Consider the following 23,406-nt stretch of genomic DNA (forward strand, 5'->3'; position numbering starts at 1 on the left):
TAAACATTTTAAAGAGACACATTTAATTGAAATAAATGTATACAGGAGAAAGATGTCTCCCCATGCTCTGTCCTTTATTTCCACCCTTGTACACCTTTCCCTCGGGCATAACACTGTCTCAAACCATAGTCTGAGACTTTTGCTCTTTTATGTTGGAGCAGAGGTCATATCTCATTTATTTCATTTCATATAGCCCATTCCAGAGTTGTTTTTGAAACATTGATTGCCTTTCGTTGTTATCTTTGCATTTAGATTATATTCAGTGCCCATACTGTATGAGGAGGTTTAATGAAACCGCCGCCAGTCGGCATATTAATTTCTGCAAGGATCAGTCTTCTCGCCGAGTCTTTGATCCAGCCCAGACAGCAGCCAAAATGGCATCCAGGGTGCAGGTAACTATCTCTCCCCAGGTGTTGGCTCTGTGCCCTTGTGTGTTCGGGGTGAGCAGGTAGGGTTTGCTAGGGAACCTAAATTACCCATCCCCAGAAGTATAAGGATCAAGGTCGCTACTCACTGTCATTCATCCTCATGGAAGTTGGCTTCTTTTGAGGCATGCTTTCTAGCTAGCAGCACCTTTGAATATTATAGAAAAAAATATTTCTACAGTGTTTGAAGCTTCTCAGGATGAAGCCTTGAATATATAAGTAGTGTTTCTGTAGTGTTACGGTAAAACCCTGTGCATGTATGCAACAGTAACTATCAGCCTTAGTCATCCAGAAAAGCACTCCGAACCTGAAGCGGGGCTGGTCGAGCGGGCAAGCTGTCGTAAGGAAGACCTGTTCTGTAGGTCGTCTGTGTTGTTCTCTGATAGAGGAGGGGTCTGCAGCCTTTTCTTTAAAGCCATAGAATCAGCAAGGTAAAGTAAATGAATGGAAACAGGCTGTTACAAATAGGTACGGGTAAGTAAATGGACGGGCTGATCCGGAAGACAACAGACTAATGAAAACAGAACTGAGGTCCGGCAAACAGCTTCACACACATCAGCGGCCCCAGGGATATAACTTACGATATACTATGGAGACTGTTAGTCTCATAACATGACTCTGATGCCAAGGAAAGATTAAACTGGCCTGAATACTTGAGGGTATGAAACATTGAGAAAGATTTCCACAAAATCCAGTATGTAATAGGGGGTGGGAGCTTGTCCAACAGTAGCATATCCCGCGGACTCTGGACTCTGAGCTCTGTCTCCATACACAGTGGACAGTTACTGAGTGTCTGTTCTGTCCCAGACACTGTGCTAGGTGCTGATTGATCAGCATTTGTAATTCAACAGAGGTGGAGGAGGGCTTGGAAACGAGGCAGTCGGAAGCTGTGGGATTTGACCTGTGCAGGAGCGCTATGGAGGAAGAGGCCAGTGAGATCCATGGGAGCCTTCAAAGAAGAGCAGCATTTCTCCTTGAATATCAGATGGGTTCAGCAGCCTGGAGTGGGGGTTGGGAAGGATATTGCACACAAAATATCCAGTTTGTGGCCTGAGGAGTGCCTGTGTGCGAGGGGGAAGGGGCAGGTGAGGGGGCATCAGATCTAGAAGGGCTTCCACTCGAGTCAGTTCAGAGAGGAGGAAAAGAGGAAGTGGCGAGATGCCCTCAAATCTGAGGACCTCACACAGGAACTGGAAAGTCCCCCCTGAACCCAGGAAGTCGTCCTCTCCACTTTCTCAACTTGTCCCTTCTTCCTGGCATGCTTCTGCTAGCTCCCTTCTCTGCAGATCACCTTTCTTAGCTCTCCTGTCTGGTTGTGACCTGCCTCCTGTGTCATTCTGTGGGCAGTGTCAACGGGTTGAATAGTGCAGACTGGAGTGACACAATTGGTGTTTTAGAAGGATCACCTTTGCCACTAGTGGTCAGATGGATTGGCCACGGTTAGGAGTCCCAGCAACAGATAAAGAATGCGGGACCAGAGAAAGAGGACTCACGGGTTGTATGCGGAGGAAGAATTTGAAAATGGGGGGTCTGAGACGCCGATTGGATATGGGCTAAAAGAGGATCAGGGTTGACAAGGATTTTAGCTTCGGAGCCTGAGAAGGTAGTATACATCTAGATAAAGAAACACAGGAAGCAGGAGATAGATGTGTTGGTGGAGCAGGCAGGGTGGTTATGATAAATACAGTTGTAGAGATTCAATCTTTATACCTGCAATAGCATGGGAGCAGTGCGGCGTGGAAGGAACCCAGATTCTGCAATCGCTAGTTAGGGTTTGACTTTCAATTCTTTAATTTATTATCCGTAGGTAAACTTAGACAAATTCTTTGAGACTCACTTTAATCCGTACCTTGCCACATTGTTGCGAGGATTATAGACAACATAAGCAAAGTGGCTTGCACACAGGTCTCCTCTGCCTTTCCTCTTTCCACGCTGCCCCACCCTCCTCCGCCTCTCTGGCCATCCTCTCTTGTCAGTGGGACAGGCACCACAATCTGGGGGGTATATGATGCTTTGGGCTTGAGTTCAACTGAGTTGGAAAAGTTTTCTTTCTTAAAATTTCTTTTTTTTTGAAAAATTTTTTAAAAAGTTTGTTCATTTATTTCTGAGAGTGTGAGAGACAGTGAGCGCTAGTGGGGGAGGGGCAGAGAGCGAGAGAGAGAGAGAGAGCAAGAGAATCCCAAGCAGGCTGTCAGCACAGAGTCCGACGTGGGGCTTGAACCCACGAACAGTGAGATCATGACCTGAGCCAGGACCAAGAGTCGGATGGATACTCAACCGACCGAGCCCCCCGGGCACCCCGGAAAAGTTTTCTAAGTAAAACTCTACCTATACCTTCTAAAGCAGGGAAGGGCGCATTACATTTCTTCGAAATGTTCTAACCAGTTCACGAAGTTCGTCACATTAGTGGGGCCAAAGGGAGCCCAGGGAAGCAGCAAACGGAAGTGCTTTTTATTCCTGAAGAAGGCCAGCTGGCCGTCCTGAGTGTAACCAGTGACTTGGCCCTGTTCCTCTCCTTGTTTTCCAGAACTAAGTGGTGATTGGGAGCGCAGAAGAAAAATTAGCTGCTTTCTGAGGAAACTCCCCGTAGAGTGTATCTGAACAGCAGCCCTTGTTTGTCTTCTGCCAGCTTCGCCACTCAGGGGCCGGGCTAATAGTGGGGCCCATTCAGAGTGGCGCAAGACGGGAGGGGTCGTCTTACTGCTGAAGGGCTGTTAACAGCACAGCTGAAATGTGTTTCTATTTTAAACATAATCAACTTTAAAAATGTGTTATAGCCTTCACCAAAAGAGACCAGTACGGGCCTCTGGAAATAGCTGTCTTTGTCTGCATGGGGATGAGCTGCCTGCTGTAGCCCCGCGGCTATCCTTGCCCACGTGAGAACTCTCACTTGGAGTAGCAGGTTATCTTTATACAGTAGTTGCCATGGAGATGTTGGGACCGGTAGCTAGGTAGGAAGCCCCCAAGGACCTTCGGGTCCTTATTCTGTATTAATGTAACTGTTCAGCTACCGCTGCGCGGCAGGGAGGGGCGTGGTGTGGAGATGATGGAATTCTGTGTTTAAAACATGTGCTGCCTGCCAACGTCTGTTTTTCTTCTCCGTTTGTGGATTTAAAAACAAAATCATCCTCAAGTAAAATGAACAACTAAAATGTTCCATAACTGTCCTTATTGACATTAAGTGATTTCTTATGTCTCCATACAATGAATTTTACAGGATTAACATATCACCACTCCCCTCAGGGGTTGATTATGGAGTGCAAGTGCCAAAACCCAGACGTGACTCTGAGAACCAGCAGGAAGGACAGGCGAACGAGGGTACAGGGTGTGCGTGTGTCCCCTCCCCGTGGGTGCAGCATGTCCTGGAGCTGACCCCCATCTGCTACTGGTTAAGTGGCAACAGCTTTACCTCCTGAGTGCTACCTGAGGTTACAGACTTGTTCCCCGTCTCTCTTGCTCTTCCTGTAGGCTAGGGCTCAGATGAGTCCAAAAAAAGAGCCAACTGTAACCAGTGCCGTGAGAGTGTTGCTGCAGAACAGGGCCCTGGGATCCCCGACTGTGGTCCCAGCTAGGCCAGGTGAGTCGGAGCGAGCGAGTCGGCTATCGGATGAGGGACCAGAGGGGAACCGCTGTTGGCTTTGGGATTTGTTGGCGGTTGAAGAAAGCTGTGACATACAGTGTCGCTTTTGGGTGTAAAGATATGTGGTTTTGTTTGAGGTTAACACTTATTTGCCAAGAAGGAGCGTTTCCGAATTTATCAGGATTTGATAACTCTGTTGATATACAGAGTCAGATACGATTACAACAGGACGGTCTAGAGCCATCCTTCTCTGGTCTTGTGAAATTGAAAAGAGGTTAAGAATGGGATATAGCAGTGTGTCAGGTATGGTGTGGAAAATAAGAGAAGAAAATGGAAGAGCCAAGACATGGCAACAACCTAAGTGCTGCTGGATGAAGAGTTAAAGACGTTGCATATAGACATGATGGAATGTTATGTAGCCATAGAAAAGAAGGAAATTCTGCCTTCTGTGACAACACGGACGGACATTAAGATCATTATCCTAAGTGAGATAGTTCGGACAGAGAAAGATAAATACCGTGTGATCACACTGACATATGGAATCTAAAAGAAGTTGAACTCATAAAAACAGAAGTAGAATGGTGTTTGTCCTAGGTGAAGGTGGGGTTGGGGAAATGATGGCCAAGGGTACAGACTCCCAGTTGTAAGTGCCGGGGATCTAATGTATGGCATGGGGACTTTTGTTAAAAATATTGTGTTATATACTTGAAACTTGCTAAGAGAGTAGATCTTAAATAGCCTCACCACACACACCCACCAAAAGTAACTATGTGAGGTGATGGATGTGTAAAAATTTTTTGTGGTAGTTATTTTGCAAGATATATGTGTATCAAACCATCCTGTTGTGCACCTTAAACCTTCACAATGTTCTAATCAATTATATCTCAATAAAGCTGGGAAAGAAAAAAAAAGGGAAATTTTCCTTGCTAGAACTAAACAATTTCTTCCAAGTAGCAGAAAGGCATAACCACCATTAAAGCACTTCCTATGTGCTAGAACCATTTCATTTTATCCTCCTAATAATCTCCCGAATGTTTTAATCTGTGGAAAGGGAAAGAGGCTCGGAGAGGAGAAGTTATTTGTTCAAGGCACACGACCGGGAAACCTACATGTGTTCCCCCTCTGCACTGAGCTGCCTTAATAAATGTGGCATTCTTCTTATGATCAACATTACGCTATGAAGGCAATGTGAATTCACTCATGACCATATTGTTGCCTCTGACCAGAAGTCATATTTTGAAGAAGTTCTCAGAATCAGACCAGGAACTGCCAGTCTCAAAGCTTATAAAGTCGCCACACCAGAAAGCTTTTGTAGTTTTGAAATTCCTCGTGAGTTGTTTATCATGGGCTAAAAATGGAATGGGACATTGGAAAAAGATTCCCTACAGGCCTGTAAGCCCAATCCATTCATTTTTTTCCTGATCTGTGAAAACTTAACAATGGGGTTTTAGTTTTCACTTAGAGAAAAATAAATTCAAATTGTACGTGTGTTTATTTGGTAAAACTTGCTATTTTTCTAAATTATAGATTAGTGTCCTTCAGGAGAGACAAATTCTTTCTATTATAGTTTCTTTCCTTATTTTTTCCAAAGATTATATTGCCTCCCTTCCAGTGAAAGGCCCTCTTTTAAGTTTGAGCTTGAACCTTACTTGCCAGGAGGGAATATTTCTAAATTCATCATGATTAGAGAACTCTGACAATGTGCAAAGTCCGGTCTGAGTGCAGCAGTGGAGATAGGGCCTTCATTCCTTGGTCTAGTAAATTTGCAAACCGATTGGGAATGGTTCGAGAAGACAGTGTGTCAGGATGAAACAGTGTTGAAAATAAAGGAAGAGGTTTTTTTGGCTTGGGCTGAGTAATTTCTTCAAAGTAGCAGCAAGGCGTAAGTGAAAAAGTCCTAAACTACAACTCAGAAGTCTCATGTCACAGTATGTGACACATCCCATAATATGTCTTGGGATGTGATATGTCCCAGCACTTGACACTAGGCAGAATGTTATAGACACCATTCTAATATATCAGAAAATAGATTAATAGCCAGTAGGTCTAAGCAAAATAGTATTATGTTTGCTCTCGACGAGTTATGGTGGTTTATGACCACTGTGATGTGGCTAAGTAAAAGGCACATTTTTTAACATGGCTCACACTGGGTTCTATACCACCACCACCTCTGTGTTCTTTAAAAAAATTTTTTTTAATGTTTATTTATTTTTGAGAGAGAGTATGAGTGGGGGAAGGGCAGAGAGAGAGGGAGACACAGAATCCAAAGCAGGCTCTAGGCTCCCAGCTGTCATCACAGGGCCCGACGCGGGGCTCGAACTCACAAACTGAGATCGTGAGCTGAGCTGAAGTCGGACACTTAACTGACGGAGTCCCCCAGGCGCCCCTGTATTGTTCTAGGCGGTAACAGGCCTGCACACTCCTGATCCAGGGCTCTTGTTGCTCCTTTGGCTGAAGACCAAAATAGTCCCCCACTGACCTGCACTGCTCACTCCCTTCAGGTCATTAGTGAGTGTCGTCTTCAGAGTGACCCCCCCCCCCAACCTCTGTGTTTAAACTTAAACCCTCCATAATTCCCTTTGTAGTCTTTTTAAAAACTTTTTTAGTGTCTATTTATTTATTTTGAAAGAGAGCATGCACGCTCTAGCAGGGGAGGGGCAGAGAGAGAGAGAAGAGAGAGAGAAAAAGTGAATCCCAAGCAGGCTCCGTGCTGCCAGCGCAGAGCCTGACATGGGGCTCGAACTCACAAACCATGAGATCCTGACCTAGGCCAAAACCAAGAGTCAGATGCTTAACCTACTGAGCCACCCATGTGCTCTCCCCCTTTGTAGTTTTTTAATATAGAATTTATTACCATTTAATATTCTGTATATATTTTTCTCCCACCACCAAAAAGGAGTTTAAGTTTCAAGAAGGCTAGGATCTGTCTCGTTTGTCTATTTTTTTTTTTTAATTTTTTTTTCAACGTTTATTTTTGGGACAGAGAGAGACAGAGCATGAACGGGGGAGGGGCAGAGAGAGAGGGAGACACAGAATCGGAAACAGGCTCCAGGCTCTGAGCCATCAGCCCAGAGCCTGACGCGGGGCTCGAACTCCCGGACCGCGAGATCGTGACCTGGCTGAAGTCGGACGCTTAACCGACTGCGCCACCCAGGCGCCCCTCATTTGTCTATTTTTAATTCTGCTGTATCTCTACCTGTTGGAACTGTTTAGAGCACATATGAGATATTTGAGAAACACTTTTTTGAATGAAATATATGGGAGAGAAGTAGATATCTTGATTCTGTAATTTCCCACTTAAATTATTGGCATGTGAATTAGAATTGTCATGTTAATTAGCTTTAAGAGGTAGTTTTTGTTTTGGTGTGCCTGGGTGGCTCAGTCGGTTGAGCGTCCGACTTCGGCTCAGGTTATGATCTCACAGTTTGAGAGTTCGAGCCCCGCATCAGGCTCTGTGCTGACCGCTTTCTTAGAGCCTGGAGCCTGCTTCGGATTCTGTGTCTCCTTCTCTCTCTGCCCCTTCCCTGCTCATGCTCTGTCTCTTTCTGTTTCTCAAAGATAAATAAATGTTAAAAAAAAAAAAAAAAGAGGTAGTTTTTGTTTTATTTCAGGTTTAAGATGCTTTTAAATTTTAATTTCTTGGAGTGCCTGGGTGGCTTAGTCAGTTAAGCCTCTGACTCCTCATTTCAGCTTAGGTCGTGATCTCGCAGCTTGTGAGATGGAGCCCGTGTTGGGCTCTGTGCTGATGGCCTGGACACTGCTTGGGATTCTCGCTGTCCCTCTCTTTCTCCCCTACCCCATGTGCACAGGCACTCTCTCTCAAAATAGGCATTAAAAAAAAAATTGAATTCCTTGTCTTTTCCTGTAGTGTCACCTGCTTACATTTAAATATAAAGTCTCCGGTTGGTATGCCTTTAAATTAGTTAACATTTCATTTGGAGTCATTCTGGGGAGAAAGCATGCTGAACATATAAGAAGTATATTCATCTCAGGGGAGATGAATTCTTAAAAATGTTTAAGGCTTAGAGAAAAACATTGCCTTTCACTAATATAAAGAGGCTCTGATATGAATCAGATCTGCATCTTACTGTCCGTTGTTTCTGTTCAGCTCGGTCTCAGTGTATTTGAGAATAGGAGAATCTTTTAAAAAATTGTGGTTGCTGGGCTTTGCTATTTCTAGATTGATAATCAGTAGTTTAGGCCACTTGGTGTCACTCGCCTTCCACATAAATCCTATTATTGTCTATCATCTAGCTGGCGGTTAACTCTCTAAAACTCTGGCTTTCATTCTTAACCTCTCTTGAGTAAAATAAACATGTAGTACCTTCCAGGTACAGCATTTTGTTCTAAATTCAGTCAGGGGAGATACGTGTGCAAAAGTCACAATCTTAGGAGAAGATAAGCATGTGCGGGAAGATCTCTGATTCAAGAAAGCATGTGATGTATGAAGTTGACACAGCAGCTGCCGTGGATGTTCAGAGGATTCATTCATTGAACATATTATTATGCATGGTTATTTCTTATGCCCGTAGATTCTTAAAAGTCTAAGAGAAGAGGCAGTTAAAAATTATGTCAAGTATTTAACAATTAGAAGTGAAAGTCCTAAGGGAATACAAGAAAATCATGTTTGCTCAGGAGGCTTTATGGAGGACGTGTCAGCCTGAGAGAGAGGAAGCTTCATGGGGGCGGAGGCATTCGGGATGAGCTTTCAGGGTGAGCTAGATTTTGACCAGTGGAGAAAAATTGAAGATGGAACAAACAAAGATAAGAAAAGGAAAATGCAGAAGACATACTTCGGAAACAAATGGCCCAAAGCATAGCAACGAGTTGGGGTGTGAGCAGAAAATCAAGTTAGAACGGAAGGCTGGCCCTGGAGCAAGGAGGGTCATAAATGCTCAGTGAGGCACCCAGACTGGATGTGATAAACGCAGACGCTGATGTTGCCTCCTCCGTCACTGGTGGCTGCATAAGTTAGGCAATCACGATGGCCTGGGATTTCTCATTTCGAGCTATTTTGTTTGTCTGCAGAAAATTCTTTTGAGGGAGCATTTTTTAAAAAGTATCACGTAGGAAATTAATGCTTAGTGTAGAAAATACTGGAAAATGGAGAAAAAGAAGAAAATAAAAGACACTCATAATTCCATATCCTGACATGACCACTGTTAACACCGATACCGTTTTCCATTTTCCTCTACTTACACTTTCTTTTTTTTTCCCTTTTATCAAAGTTTGGGATCATAGCCCCTCTACTCATCCTCACTTTTTTTCACTAACACATTTTGAAGATTTCCCTATGGCAAAAAGAGTTTTGTCTTCGAGCACTGTATCACAGATTACTTATTTAGTTCTTTTCCTGGTAGTGAGCAGCTAGGTTGTATCCACTTTTTTGCTGTGCTAAGTAATTCCCTTCTTCATGGATGATGGCCCAGACTGACTGATGGCCCAGACTGACGTCGAGCAGTCTTCTGAGCACGTCATGTATCAACTCGTTCACACCTCACAGTAATACAGTGCACACGTAATTGTCCTGTTCCTGGTTTACAGGTGAGGGAAGCACAGAAAGCCTAAGGAACTGGCTCAAGCCACTTCATCGAAAGGGGTAGAGCCGACCAGACCTTTGTCTGGGAAAACTGGGTCAGAAATGAAAACATTAAGGAGATAGGCATTGATAATATTGTAATCATTACCTGTAATACTTATGTATGGAAATTGTTGTGGAAAAAGACACATAGATCTTTTACTCACACGAAGATTCTGATGTTCAGTTGCAAAGTGAGTTTATGGACTAGTTAGCAAATATACAACCGGTGGCTATTTGCTCGAGGGTTTGGGTGTAAAAGGGACTGAGTTTCTGAGAAGGTGCTGCTGAGCGAAGCTTCTCCAGGACTTTCATACAGAGCAACTACGATCACTGTGTCAATACAGTTCTGGGCGCTAGACCTATATTGTGTCATGTATTCACTGAATCGTATTGCACGACTTTGTTGGATCCAGCGGATTTGATGAAGGTAAGCATCTTCCCTGCACTGGCATCCCCTCCTTACTAATTTAATTATGTAGCAGATGTAACGAGTATCAAAGGGTCAGTTGCCACGTCTTTGGAAGACCTAAAAGTTGTAGGACTTTCAGTAAAAGGAACACTGAAAACTCTTTCTACTCCCATGTCTTTTGATTAGTTTGATTCACGGTGTCCTTGGGTTGTTTGGTAACTCCCCCTTCATAAAACACGGAGTGGAAAGGAGGCCTGTAGGACAGAAGGGGATTGTTCCATTTTACAGAACAAAACAAAAAAAAGATTTATCTGAGACTCCTGTCCCATACCATGCAGTACAAAACAGACCATGGTATGGCAGGCTTGTATCTACAAACTCCTCCACCCTGATACCTAATAATGCTGCTGGGCACAAAGGAAAAGAATCCTGTTTGTGGAATGAGTCCATCGCTATGAAAATAAGCCCTGGGAGGAAAGGCATCTCATGCTTCCATAAGGCTTATCAAACCCTTTCTGGAATGAGAGCCGGCAAAGAACTGTGAAGACACGATATGCTCAGGGAACATTTCGAAAGCCAGGACAGCAGTGGGGAGAGTCGGATTGTATAAGTGGTGGCCCGCCTGAGGTGCTGGTCCCAGAGGGCCCAACCGCGAGAAAGGGAAGCGCCAGGGGCAGAGATAGAGAAGGTGCCTGGGACTGTCCCTGTTTCCCTTATTATTTGGCCCAAGATAGACACTGATTATTTGTCTATAGCTACAAAACAAAACAGAACAAAACAAAAAGGAAGGAGAGACTTCTGAATCCAATGTGAGGATTTCATAATCATTCCTTTTTTTTTTTTCTTGCTAATGTTTGCTTTTACATAATAACAAATCTGTTTATGTCTGCAAAGGATTAGCAGTGGACCCTGCTTCTGGAGCAAAACTCAGACAAGCATTTACTAAATCTTCTAAAAAAGATTAACTCCTAGAGGCCAGGTAAGGGGGAAAAAAAAAAAAATTAACCTCTAATCCAGGTGTTGCTAATCATTTAATGTGTAAGATCCTGTTACTGAGCCTTTAAGAGAATGAATCCATAGCAGGCAAACCAAAGAGAAATTTGGGTAAACCCTCCCTTGGATTAACAAAATATATGCTCTTGAAACATACTCTTTTGTTAAACATATAGTTTGAAAATGATATTCAGCTTCTGACTGGTAAACCACAGGAAAGGGGAATGAGCCCTCATTTTGACCTGGAAGGCTACAGCCCTGTCCCTTCTTCCACACGCATTTCCCCCAAAAAGGCCATTTCCCTGAGATTGATACTGAATCGGACTGCTATGGAGACTTTTTTTTTTTTTTTTGATATTGTGATTTTTGTTGTTAAAACTGTAATGAGGCCTATATTATTTAACATTCTCAATGTGGAAACAATGAAGTTCTAAAGTAAATGCCTTTTTTTGTTTTCAGACGGTCTCCCCTTATCAGCCTGCGTGGCTGTGTACCCAGGAATGCCACCTAAGGGGGGGGAAAGGCGGACAGCTCTTCCATAAGCCCACGATTCTTCTTGAGACGTCATGTAGAACAAGTAAAAACCAGATTCAGATTTTCTTCTTCTTTACTCCCTTTAAAATTTTCAAAACAGTATCATTAAACAACATATCAGCCTGCGTGAAAGTGGTTGAAGTTTTGGTGGTTTTTTTCGGACATTTAATAGGTCTTTAAAGAAATGTTACTTTGGTGTTAGAACTTTTTGGTGAAACAGTCTTTGGAGTTCTATTTACTGGCATTATTTACTTACTAGGAGAATCGGTTTTTTATCCAGCTTCAGTCTATATAATGTGAAATCCCATTTTTGATATTTTCTTCTGATAAACTTTAGTAAATATCCTAAGTTTCCATCTGTATACGACGAAGAATTGTCCCACACCAGTGCACACAATTTCGGGGGAAACGCTGCAGTGGAGGAACAAGATACAAGAACCTTCCCGTCCTGTGGGAAGGATGCTCTTAAGAGACCTCAGGCTGTTTCTCATGGCCAGGTCAGAAGTCACCTGCTCAGTTTGCCTCCGGTTTCTATGGCTCTGTGGGGAGGTGGTGTCTCAACTCTTCCTTCTCCTTGCCGTCCTCTGGGTGAATACACTCTTTTTGTAAAGTCTTTTGTACTCCTGCTTTTTCATGTAAGAATTTTTATTTAAAAAAATTGTTTTAATGTTTTATTCATCTTTTGGAGACAGAGCGAGACAGAGTGCAAGTAGGGGAGAGGCAGAGAGAGACAAAATCCGAAGCAGGCTCCAGGCTCTGAGCTGTGAGCACAGCTGACACGAACCGTGAGATCATGACCTGAGCTGAAGTCAGACGCTGAACTGACCAAGCCACCCAGGTGCCCCAAGGATTATTTTTAATTAAAGCTTTTATTTATTTTGAGTGGGGGAGGGGCAGAGGAGGGAGAGAGAGAATCCCAAGCAGGTTCCTCGATGACAGCATGGAGCCCTGTGCAGGACTCAGACTCACGAACTGTGAGATCATGACCTGAGCCAAAACCAAAGTCGGACGCTTAACCCACAAAACCACCCAGTTTTTTTCTTGAACTCAGGGAATTTAAATTAGGAATTAGCCCATCTTTCCTAGATTTATTTTTATTTTTTTAATGCTTATTTTTGAGAGAGAGCATGAGCAGGGGAAGGGCAGAGAGAAGAACGCAGAATCCAAAGCAGGCACCAGGCTCTGAGCCGTCAGCACAGAACCCAACTTGGGGCTTGAAACCACGAACTATGACATCATGACCTGAGCCGAGGCCGGACACTTAGCTGATTGAGCCACCCAGGCACCCCTCCTAAATTTAAATAGGAGAATCCCAAGCTACTCCCACTCGTAGTATAGCAAGTACAACACCTGAACTCTTTTGATCTGTATTTTGGGACCAAATGCTATGTTCTGTGCTCAGGTGTATCAAGTATGTGTTCTGGATTGGACTGAAGACTACGAAGCCATGTAAAAGTATCTGTGGAAGGTTCCGTAAGTGGATCTTGGGAGATTTTGCTAAGGTGAGCCAGTACTCTCGTCATGCTCTGGCAGGTTGCCTTCTCTCAGGTAAGAGTGGATATAGGAATGGAGCTAGGCCTCCCACTGGAGTCCTACTGAAGAAACTTTACCCCTTTTTCTCATTTCCTACCCACAGCTTAAACTGTACTTTAAGGATCCACCATGTTGGTTCCCCATACTCCAGCCAAGCCCTGGGTCACTTGGTGCCCTGTGTTCATCAGCATCACCATTAAGGGCCACGGGCCAGGGTCTCTCACATTAGCTAACAGGCTTCTTTGACGGACAAAGGTTCTCACGGCTTCCTTTTCTCGGCCCACCCCCCAACCCCATCCTAATCAGAGACAAAGCAGAAATAGGCTTTTCAGATTCAAGGGGTCCTAATACTTTCTGAAGAAATCCCAACAAGGAATAGGCAAATTTCTAATCTGTACTAGAAATTAATGGTAAGGACCATTGTAAAACTGGAACATGGTCGTCCAGGATAGACTACACTTCAGTAGCTAGTACTCTGACATCCGCATCAGAAATAAATTACATAATATTATGGCAGAATTCAAAATGTTTTATCAGTAATTTTTAGAAATAAAGTCACAGTGGTGGGAACTTAACTGAAGCATTTAAGCTTCCACCTTAAATCCTAATTTACTCCAAAAAAGGTAGTTTCTAACAGATGCTGAGTAGAAGTCACAATAGTAGTTTCTGTGGGGGGGAGTAATGGCCAGGAGGGGGCATGAGGGAGCCAGCTAGGGAGCTGGAAATGTTTTATATCCCAATCTGGACGGTTATGCGAGTGTAGTTTGTAAAAAAAAAAAAAATCAGTCAAGTCTGCAGGATTTGTAGAGTTTATTATATGTAAGATATATCTTCATATAGAAAGCCTCTAAACACAAAAGACAAAGGAGCTTTAAAAAAAAAAAAGGTTAGGTTTTATATTCTTAAACTCATTAGATACCAAATTCAAGACATAGATTATAGTTACATTGCAAATGTTATCCTTTTGAAAAAAACTAATATTGACTTAAATGATGAATTTAAATGCATTTATTGGTGATTAAAAATAATACTTAAGCAGAGTAGTATTTTAAGCCAGACAGAGCAAAGAAAATTCTTGTTTAATATATATATATATTTTTAAATTCCAGTAATATTTTCTTAAATTCCTGTTAAAAATATAATCAATATTAAAGTCAGCAAAATGCTTTCTTTTGACTGACGCCTGGATTATTTTACCACTTAACCTGGTTACACAGTGATTTTTTTTTTTTTCTGTCAGATGTAACTGACAACCAGTTTAGTCTTTTAAGATACATGAAGTGATAACTCACATTGTAGCATCTTGTGGAAAATATTCAAACTACATTTAAAATGCTTTTTTAAAATGGAGACGTCTATTATTCCACAAGAAATTGTTTCTGTAAAACTACAGGTTGGCTATGGCAATAGTAACTAAACTACATCCAACCCTGAAGGTAGAAAAATCCCTGAAAAGAAATACACAGCCTAGTTATAATATGCAATATAAAGGTTATTTTGTATTTTAAAAATTCTCCCATTTTGGAGAAAGCCAAACCTTCCCATAGTTCCCTTTACTAGGCAGTGCCACATAAAATTAGTTAACATTATTATGATCATGGCTTACGATTAAATTCAATTTGACAAACACCTATATATAGCAGCCCTCGTTTGGATGTCGGTTCTGACAATATTTGCAGTTCCATTAAAGAATACTTGCTTATCAAATTTGGTACAAAGCATGAACACTCAGGACAATTGGCACGATACATGCAGTTCGAGAACTCTCTTATCTCAAGCCAGTCATCACTGAATTAGCCGTATTTCTAGTCCCGCTTTCCAAATCTCTCCTTGTAGCATAACTGATGCTTACATGCTCCTTAAAACACATCTTCCAGAATAAGGACGCTTTAAAAACCAGTCATCTGAATGCATGATGGAAATGAGGCAGGATAGCAGAGCCGGTGCCAGCTGGGAAAACATGGGGGATGGGGGGGAGGGGGAGCTGGCCCAGGCTCATAGTGCTCATGGCTAGTGAGGGATCTTGTTGCTGCTGCCCCAGACAGCTTAACCTGTGGGGCAGAGACTCCCCAGGCCCCAGGGTGAGAGTGCCATTCCCAAAGGCGTTTTGGGTAGCAGGAGGGGGCAGCTGCCAGAAGCCCAACAGGGGGGAGATGTCCAGAGAGGCAGGTATCGTTAGGTTCACAGCATCTGCAGGTAGCTCCTTGGGCAGGCTCACTTTACCAGCGCTTCCCTTAGCCGGATCGAAACCTGGGTTGAGCTTGTGAGGTGACTGAGGCTCTTGCAGAGGCAAGTCCTCAAGCAAATTGATATTGCAAAATCCTTTAGTATCTGCTTTGAGGGGCAGGCTTGCAAGTGGGGAGTATGAGGTAGAACTGGTGTTGTACTTGTGATTCTGGAGGGGCGCGGGAGGGGAGCTGGGAGAGGTTACGGGGTGGAGGGGGGCCAGGGGCTCCGGCAGCGCCTGTACAGGCTGGGAGGCTGGATCCGAGGGGTTGTGGGCGTGGCCGTGTACCTCAGCGGGCAGGCCGCTGGCGAGCCCGTTCTGCGCGTGCGCGGGAGCCCCCAGAGGGAAGGGAGACAGCGGGGCGGCCTTCAGCTGAAACTGGGGAGAGATGGAGTGGAAGGTGCTCAGAAGGTCTCCAGACTGCAGACTCTCTTTCATCAGCTCCTGTGAGTGTGTCTTCTTGGTATGTCGCGTGAGGTGGTCTTTGCGCCCAAATCTCTGGGCACAAAACTGGCACAGGAAGTCCTTGCAGCCTGTGTGGACCACCAGGTGGCGCCGCACGTCCTTCCGGGTGTAGAAGCATCTCTCACAGTGGTCGCACTGGTGCTTCTTCTCCTTGGTGCCGCTGGGGGGCTTTTCTTCCGCGTGGGCTTTGAGGTGGTCCAGCAGCACCTCGGTGCTCCCTAGCTCCAGGGCGCAGACCCCGCAGGTGAGGTCGCCACTGCTGGCCGCGTGGAGGGCCAGGTGCCTCTTGTAGCCCAGCATGGTGTTGTACTTCTTCCCACACTCCTCACACCCAAAGGCCATTTTGTTGGGGTCATGCGTTTGGAGGTGGTTTTTTAGGTGGTCTTTCCGGTTGAACGTCTTCTCACAGTGAGCACACTGGTGAGATTTCTGGGGCGAATGGGTAGCCATGTGCCTAGGAACAGAAGGAAAAAAAATTGAGTCCATTCTGAAATTTCAACAGTCAAAGGTGTAGGAAAAATATTAAAATGTTAATAGTTTTCTCTAGGTGCAGGCGTAAGAAATTATTTTCGTTAAAAAAAAATAACTTTTCCATGACTTTCCGGATTCTACAAATATATATCTCTGTGATAAAAAAAAAAAATAGGCACCACTAAAGGCATCATACAATTTTCATACCTGTAAAAAAATACTCTTTGAGAACCTATTTTCCTCATATAGGCAAAGATTTCTAAGCAAATACGAATATTTAAAAATATGTCATTTTCAGGAAGGGGTTCAATGGATGTTCTATACTCTCCGGAAATTACTCAATTTTCAAAAGTGACCCAATTAACCTTCTACACAGAACCCATGCGCCCCTTCACACCCTCTTCCCAGATTTTAGGTTTTTATCCTATGTACAATTCCTGCTTGGTTTCATTAATTGAGGCAAAAAGTTCAGGCCGTAGAAATAACACGAAAAGTCTATCCTTGACCTCAGAGAGTGTTCAGTTGGACCCAAAACCCAGAATGCCACCCCACCACCTGTGCTGTGAGCCTGAGCCTCATGCTCAAGTCTCGGCCCCCTGTTTAAGATTTTCTATCAGCTGTCATCTCAGAGGTGTGCAGCCCCTGTCTCCAGAGGCTCGAACGACAACATTTGTGAAGCAGCCTAGGTTGTACTTCAAGCCACAAGCTGCAATTAAGGATGCTGTTCTGGAAGTACAAGTAACATACAGGACCTGGCGTTTCACAGGATACACTCAGTTATTAAAATGAACCTTTTTGAAGTTTTAAGGATGACAAACAGGATTTCCTCATCGAGGTTGTTTTGTTTTTTAAAACCAACAGAGTTTAGGGGTAGATTCTCGTGATGTATATACTGTATGTTAGCCAACTTGACAATAAATTATATTTAAAAAACAATAATAAAAATTAAAAAACCAACAGAGTTTAGATTTTAGGAGCTCAGTGGAACTACAACAAATGGAATTGTGATGGTTTTCCAAAATGGATTTGTGCTTTACAAATATAATACAGGTAGTTTGAGGTTTCAGACCGACTAACAGGACTATGGCTTGTCCCTGAAGCTCAAAGGAAAACTTTTTTTTTTTTTTAACATTTTTTTATTTTGAGAGAAAGCGTGAGCAGAGAGAGAGAGAGCGTGAGCAGAGAGAGAGAATCCCAAGCAAGCTCCACGCAGGCTTGAACTCACAAACCATGAGAGCATGAGCTGAGCTGAAATCAAGAGTCGGATGCTCCACCGACTGAGCCACCCAGGCGCGCCCCTCAAAGGAAAACGTTGAACTGTTGTAGAAGCTTAGTCCTTCTAGAAAAAGCCCTTTTGAATTTTGCCAATGAAATTACCAGTGACCTTCACGAAGCAGGCTGAGGGTGTCTCAGTGGGATCTTGAAGAACTGGAGACGGGCTGCACGCCTCTGAGATGCAATTGAACTTGTGGCTTTGGGTACAAAAGAATTTCTAACAACTCATTCTGTAAAAAAAGAATTTCTTTAAAGACCATATGTTGAAGTCAAAAGGATACTCATCATACCTTTCACCCAACCTTCTAACCTACATTGTCCACTCCTGATCCTTTTCTAGAATTGGTAAGGGGTCTATAGTAGCCGCTGTTGGGAAGCCAGTTCAAAAACATAAAGGTGATTTGAGTCTAATTGTCATTTTCTTAAAAATAAAGCAAAACCTTAGGTCACCTCCCTTTCTCCTTTAAAAACAAAAAGCCAACTAAGTGCAGGGGATAGAAGGAAAAGGAAGTTCCTTCCGTCCCTTCCCTCCAGGACACCAGAGCTCAGCGTACACAGGGATACGTATAATGGTACAGACAGTTGTGGAGAGACAGGAGCCAGTGCGACAGGCACCTGGGACATGCAGAAGTGTGTCCCCAAGTTCTGCATGTATTGAAACAGACTGCAGAAAGGGTTTTGCAAGCCAAGTTATACAAGGCTTATACCCCATTCTTACACAAGATATCCACAGATACATCATCAGCAATAGATGTGAGGGGGAACTGTTTGCAAACTTGGCATTTAAACAGTTTTCAATGTGGTCTAGTACTAGTGAATAGGACCCCCTGAGCTCTGCCCTGGCTCTTCTTTCTTGCTTCTCTTCCTTTTATTCTTTGTGGAGGACTTTGATCGGATTAGATTTGTCACCCATGGGTAGGTCAGTGCCAAGTTAACGACTCTGGACTGTCCTACTCCTGACTACCTGTGAGAAAGGCACAGGTTAACAAAACCCTACTTGAGCAACAATCCCACTTTTCACATTTTACCAGCTGCCATTCCTCCGAATTTTTTGACTCTTTCCTTTGACTGGTATCCAGCCCTTCCCCTTTTAATTGATCCCTTACTCACTCATGCAATAGTCCCAATCTAGAACACAATCATCTTATAGCCGAAATTACTTCAAGTGGTTTCCTTCCCTCAACTTCTCGTCTTGCCTCACAGTCCACGACACCATCAGTTTCAGTCTGTGCTACAGGCAGCACCAAGTGTAACTGCTTACAGTAAGACTTCCCACCAGGAATTCTGACCAGCCTTGCCGAATCCTCTTTTCTTCTTGCCTTCTGCTGTTTCCACCTGCGTCCCCCGTTTGCTGTACTGGGGCCCACGTTCTCTTTTCTACTTAAGCAAGTTCTTTTCTCCAACCTCTGCTTCTAAAACAGAGCTTATGTTGAAGCTGTGGGAAATGGGATGGAATGCTACCCCCACCGTAAAAACGAAAACCACAAAACCTAAAGCGTCCCCTCATCTTGCCACTCTTTACTCTCCTTCAGGCCAGAGAGGTGTGAGGTGCGGGGGCCGTGCAGGGCGAGCGGTTCTTGCATAAAGCCCGTTGCTTCCCGTTTTGGCCGCACTTTGCCCCCTTCGCCCAGCAAGCTGTTTCCCTTGCTTGAAACGACCACCTCCCAAATATTGCTTAAGGCGACTTCCTCAGCGAGGTTTACCACAGTAATCCCACCTAATTCCTGTCATTCCAATAATCTGTTAGCTCCAGTCTTTTTCAAATATTTACCTCCTGTATGTGTTTTGATCTTTATTCACAGCCTAATATCATCACTGTGGGTTTTAACTGCAGCAAATGCTGCTTTCAGTGTTTGGGTAAGAACAATCACTGTGCACACATAAGAAGCTTGTTGCAAAACAGGAGGGCTTTGCAACAAAATTGATGCACACAATAGGCACTCGGTACTTATATATTTCTGGCAACTAAAGACTGGCCTGTGTACAGAACCCATTTGAGTTTTAAAATACCTAAGCGTTTATCGGCTTATTTTAAACCCGATTCTATTACATTATGACAGTGGTATACTGAGGGGCCAGGAGCATAATGTAGATCTTTTTAAAACTTTCAGGTGCCTCTCTTCAAGGGCACTCCAAGATGTAATAATAATGTGGTCCATGTTAATGCCACTCATATGGACATCCTCTCTTGCCAAATTTCGACTCTCGCCTGTGCATTTATAGGTGAGTAGTCTAAAAGTTGAAGCTCTAATGTTCATTTCATGGAGATGAAAGGCAAATAAGTTTCCCTTAACCAGGTGTCAAAAGGTGCACACAACAGCACAGATTCTGCGTGTGGACCACATCCATAGCACACGTGGCCTTTGTTCTCAACAGTTTTCAAGACTACTGTGCAATTTAGCAACTTGTGTGTGTGTGTGTGTGTGTGCGTGTGTATTTTATCTTTTCTAGGATGTGAAAATCCTTTAGAGGGAGAAGCTTCAACTTGTATATTCATTTCCCTTGCAGAAGTGAGGACCTAATAGGCATTCAAAAAATAATTCAAACTAATACTTTTTTTTTTAAATAACGGTTTTTATCCTTTGGTGTATCATGGATGCCTTTGAAAATCTGATTAAATGCACATACTCAATACCTGTATTCCCAACAGAATTCCACTTGGGAGGTTGGACAAACTCCTCGCAAGTTGAGAAACTGCTCCGAAAGCTGGCACTTGGGAGATGTTCCCTCCCCTCCATCCTTACTGTCAGGATGCGAACACACGCTCCGTATTTCATACTGGACTATTACTTCACACCTCCCCGCTCAGTCTACTTGCCTCTTCTCTCACCTCCGAATTACTACCAGAGTCCTCTAACACCCTGATCAAAACCACCTTTTCCACTGCCCAGACTCATTACAATAAACAGACCCTTCAGGACAGAGGCTAAGGCCAGTTACGAGCTGCTTTCCTTTTTTGCCTCCACTTTGAGCCTCACCTGTTCCTCCTCCACTACTACCCTTTAGACTTGTGCGCCTTAAGGCCAAGGCTTCGGGCTTCCCCAGAACCTCATCTCTGTCCGCCTCCTGGTCCAGCGTATGGCTGTGTCTTTCTGAGAAGCCCTACCGACGCTCCTCATCAAGCAGCGGAGAACAGCTTCCTCCACCTGCACACCTCTGTCCAAGCACCTGCACTGCATTTTAATTGTGTTTGCATGACTATCTCCCCAGCACGGGTCTTTTCATCTTTGTGTTTTTATGCCTGGCATATTGTAGGACCACAGGAAATACTCGCTGAATGAACGAACTGACACTACATGCAAAACTGTCATAGAAAACCGCATTAAACCCTGCAGTGTGCAAGGCTAATGTGCATCCACATTCTGCATCCATTTTCCCTTGTGGTCTCTGGTCAGAGGGCTAGCAAAGCCACTTAAAGGTATGTGTCAAAGTACATACCTTTTCTAGAGCCTCTCACCTCATTAATTTATATCTGGAAATGAAGGCTTTGCCACAGTCTGGCTGCAAGCACTTGTAAGGTCGCTCCCTGGAGTGGGAATAATTGTGGATAGTGAACTTCTCCAGGGTGAGGAACGTCTTGCCACATAATTGGCAGGGATAGGTGGCCATGGGCTTTACTTCTCACACCTTCCTTTTCAGATGCGCTGACCAAATGCTGTGCCATTTAAGCACAAATGGAAGGATGGTGCTGAGCACATGAGCAGAGCCACGGCAGCCTGAACTCCAGACCAGGGGAGAGGCAGCGTCGTGGTCCTGGGCCTGGTTCTACCCAGACATGGGCCTCTCAGTTACCATGAGCTTTGCTTCCTGCTTTCCCACATCCCAATTTATAGATGCAGTCTCAGGCTGGGAGAATGTCGGAGGCACAGATGAGGTTCCAGGAGCATCACCAGAGCTGGGGCATCTTCTGGATCGCCAGACTGGCTGCGGAGAGAACAACAGTGTTCTTGTATTAGCTTGTATTGGACAAGAGTGCTCTTCCTCTCCTCCCAGCTCAGCATCGACTACCCAGAATCCACATATTACTTTCAATGGCTCCAATGCAGCACCCGAGTCTGTGTCCTCCCCTCATGTACTTCGGGAGGTCCTTCTGCACATAAATCCTCCCAAGTGGCGAGGAGGCAAGCACACAGTGTTCTGATGGTAGGTGAAGCACACTTTCCTTTTGAGACAGCTCTTTCCATCGACTAAGGTGTGCGTTACCTACTTCAGATCATGACTTCAGGTCAGTGTGAGGCTCAGCCAACCAATTCAAAGGAAAAAAAACCAAAAATCTCCCCCATGTGTTAGAGTGTTTTATCGGTACAGAAATAAAAGTCATCTCTGCTTATTCAAACCTTGGGCTGTCTTCACCCATGGTTAGCATAACATACGTTGTTTATCACACCTGTTTAAACTTCCAGGGGAGGAGATGAAATAATTTGTATACATCCAAGTTAATTTGTTTATAAGGTTGCCATGCTGAAGATCTCAACAGCGTGATGTAAACAAAATGTGAATAAAACCAGTTTAGTTCACTCATGTGCCTTTGGAGGGGAGACAGAATATTCCCACGGAAACAAAAATGATGGCTCAGGCTGCAGTCAGAGGTGTGGGTAGCATCCTCTTGTAAACTGTTCTACTGATCTCTTCCCCTTTTGTTTCTGGGGACCTTTCCTCATTCCCCAGCCCCACTCTGGAGGGCCAACTACTCGTTAGTAAGGCCACTTCTAGAAGGTGGGCCTGCTGCCTCAACCTGTCTCAAACCAACCTTCCAACCCAGGCAAAGTCACCCAAATCCATGCTCTTCTTCTTCTACCAATGCGCCACCATTTAAGGAGCCTTAAGAGTCTCCGGCAGTCATGAACAATGCAGAAAAAACCCTGGCTACCTAGAATCCTGTGCTTCTCTAGAGAGAGTAATTCTCAGGCAAGTGGATGCTAACCTTTCAGTTGCCATACTTAAAAAAAAAAAAAGTACTATATGTTTACATTAAACACACTGGAGTAGCTTGTATGCAGGCCAGTCTTTTCTGAGCTTTGCCAAGTAAGCAGGGCACCCGCAGCAAAGTGACCAATCACAGCAGGTCCTCAAGGGCCCGTTTCCTGCATGCATTCATTTACTGCCCAGTCTTTAGAGATGCTCCTTGTTGTTAAAAGTTTTTACTTACCTTTTCACAGTTACTTTCAGGTAAGAAGGCTGGAGTCTAGCTAGGTCAAATTTATTACAACAACAGTCTAAGCATCTTTAAACCTACCAGCTCACAGCACACATACACAGAAAGAGAGATACCCCTTTTCCAGCAGACAAAACCTAGAGCAGACTTCTTGTGTCCCTCATCAGCTAGCTCGGATGTTTGCAGACACTGCTCAGAGCTCGGCAGGAGCCAGCACCAGGCAGAGAGCCCTCCCCCTGTGCCCCGCCTGCTTGGAACCCTCAGAGCTGACACGCAGGCTTTCAGCCGAAGCTTCAGCGCTGATCCAAAACTGGGGACGCGGGCGCTCTCAGCCAGCATCTTGGCACCAAAACTTCCTTCTGATGGCAGCACGCACACGCCTTGTTCCTCTGTCACCAAGTGTGACTTGAACTGAGCCCCTCTTCCCCAACTCCTTGTTCCCGCACAGTACTGCAGCTCATGCCTGAGGCCCTACTCTGAGGCATCCCCAACGAGCGTGGCCACAGACAAAATGATTCCTTCCAGGAATGCCATCCTGCGTGGCCGAGTTTTTGCTGCCAGGTCTCATGATGTGTCCCACTTCCCATCCAGCCAAAGTCTGGCTGCAATACTGGCCCAGCTATAAGAGGCATAGAATTTATCATCACCATTAAATGTCCTCATTCATTTGAAATTTCTGTGTTCCAAGGCTATCAAAAAACATTAAAATGTAAACATAATATGAAGTTTGAAATTCATCTTTTCCTTGTTCCTCATGA

The 23,406-nt window shown here is 44.2% G+C and overlaps 2 protein-coding genes and 1 long non-coding RNA gene across 8 annotated transcripts in view; 2 read left to right on the plus strand and 1 right to left on the minus strand.

The window, feature by feature from the left end:
• The window catches only part of ZC2HC1B (zinc finger C2HC-type containing 1B), a 41,911-nt gene extending 30,269 nt beyond the window's left edge, over positions 1–11,642 (plus strand). The window contains exons 5-8 of one of the 2 annotated variants that reach the window (XM_047857882.1): positions 253–392; positions 3,894–4,002; positions 10,890–10,974; positions 11,448–11,642. In XM_047857882.1, the coding sequence (XP_047713838.1) occupies positions 253–392; positions 3,894–4,002; positions 10,890–10,960 (320 nt within the window). In that variant the 3' untranslated portion in view covers positions 10,961–10,974; positions 11,448–11,642. Of the gene's footprint in view, positions 1–252; positions 393–3,893; positions 6,222–10,889; positions 10,975–11,447 lie in introns of those variants that run through there. The other variant, XM_047857881.1, reaches the window with a different exon arrangement.
• A 2,398-nt stretch (positions 11,643–14,040) lies between these two features.
• On the minus strand, positions 14,041–21,417 carry PLAGL1 (PLAG1 like zinc finger 1). Of its 5 annotated transcripts, none has more exons than XM_047858365.1 (3): positions 21,286–21,417; positions 17,603–17,723; positions 14,041–16,201 (listed from the first exon to the last, which is right to left on the minus strand). In XM_047858365.1, exon 3 carries the CDS (start codon positions 16,195–16,197, stop codon positions 14,956–14,958), a length of 1,242 nt encoding a protein of 413 aa, XP_047714321.1. In that variant the 5' UTR covers positions 16,198–16,201; positions 17,603–17,723; positions 21,286–21,417; the 3' UTR covers positions 14,041–14,955. The 5 variants fall into 5 exon arrangements, with proteins under 5 accessions (XP_047714321.1, XP_047714320.1, XP_047714323.1 ...); XM_047858364.1 differs by having other exon boundaries at positions 17,596–17,723; XM_047858367.1 differs by lacking the exon at positions 21,286–21,417 and adding an exon at positions 20,951–21,087 and having other exon boundaries at positions 17,596–17,723.
• On the plus strand, positions 15,597–22,010 carry LOC125165445 (uncharacterized). Its single transcript, XR_007152107.1, has 2 exons — positions 15,597–15,728; positions 21,133–22,010. It is a non-coding gene; the product is annotated as an uncharacterized LOC125165445 (long non-coding RNA).
• Positions 22,011–23,406: the final 1,396 nt, after the last annotated feature.

The sequence above is a fragment of the Prionailurus viverrinus genome, chromosome B2, assembly GCF_022837055.1.
Source record: "Prionailurus viverrinus isolate Anna chromosome B2, UM_Priviv_1.0, whole genome shotgun sequence".
Classification (NCBI taxonomy): domain Eukaryota; kingdom Metazoa; phylum Chordata; class Mammalia; order Carnivora; family Felidae; genus Prionailurus; species Prionailurus viverrinus.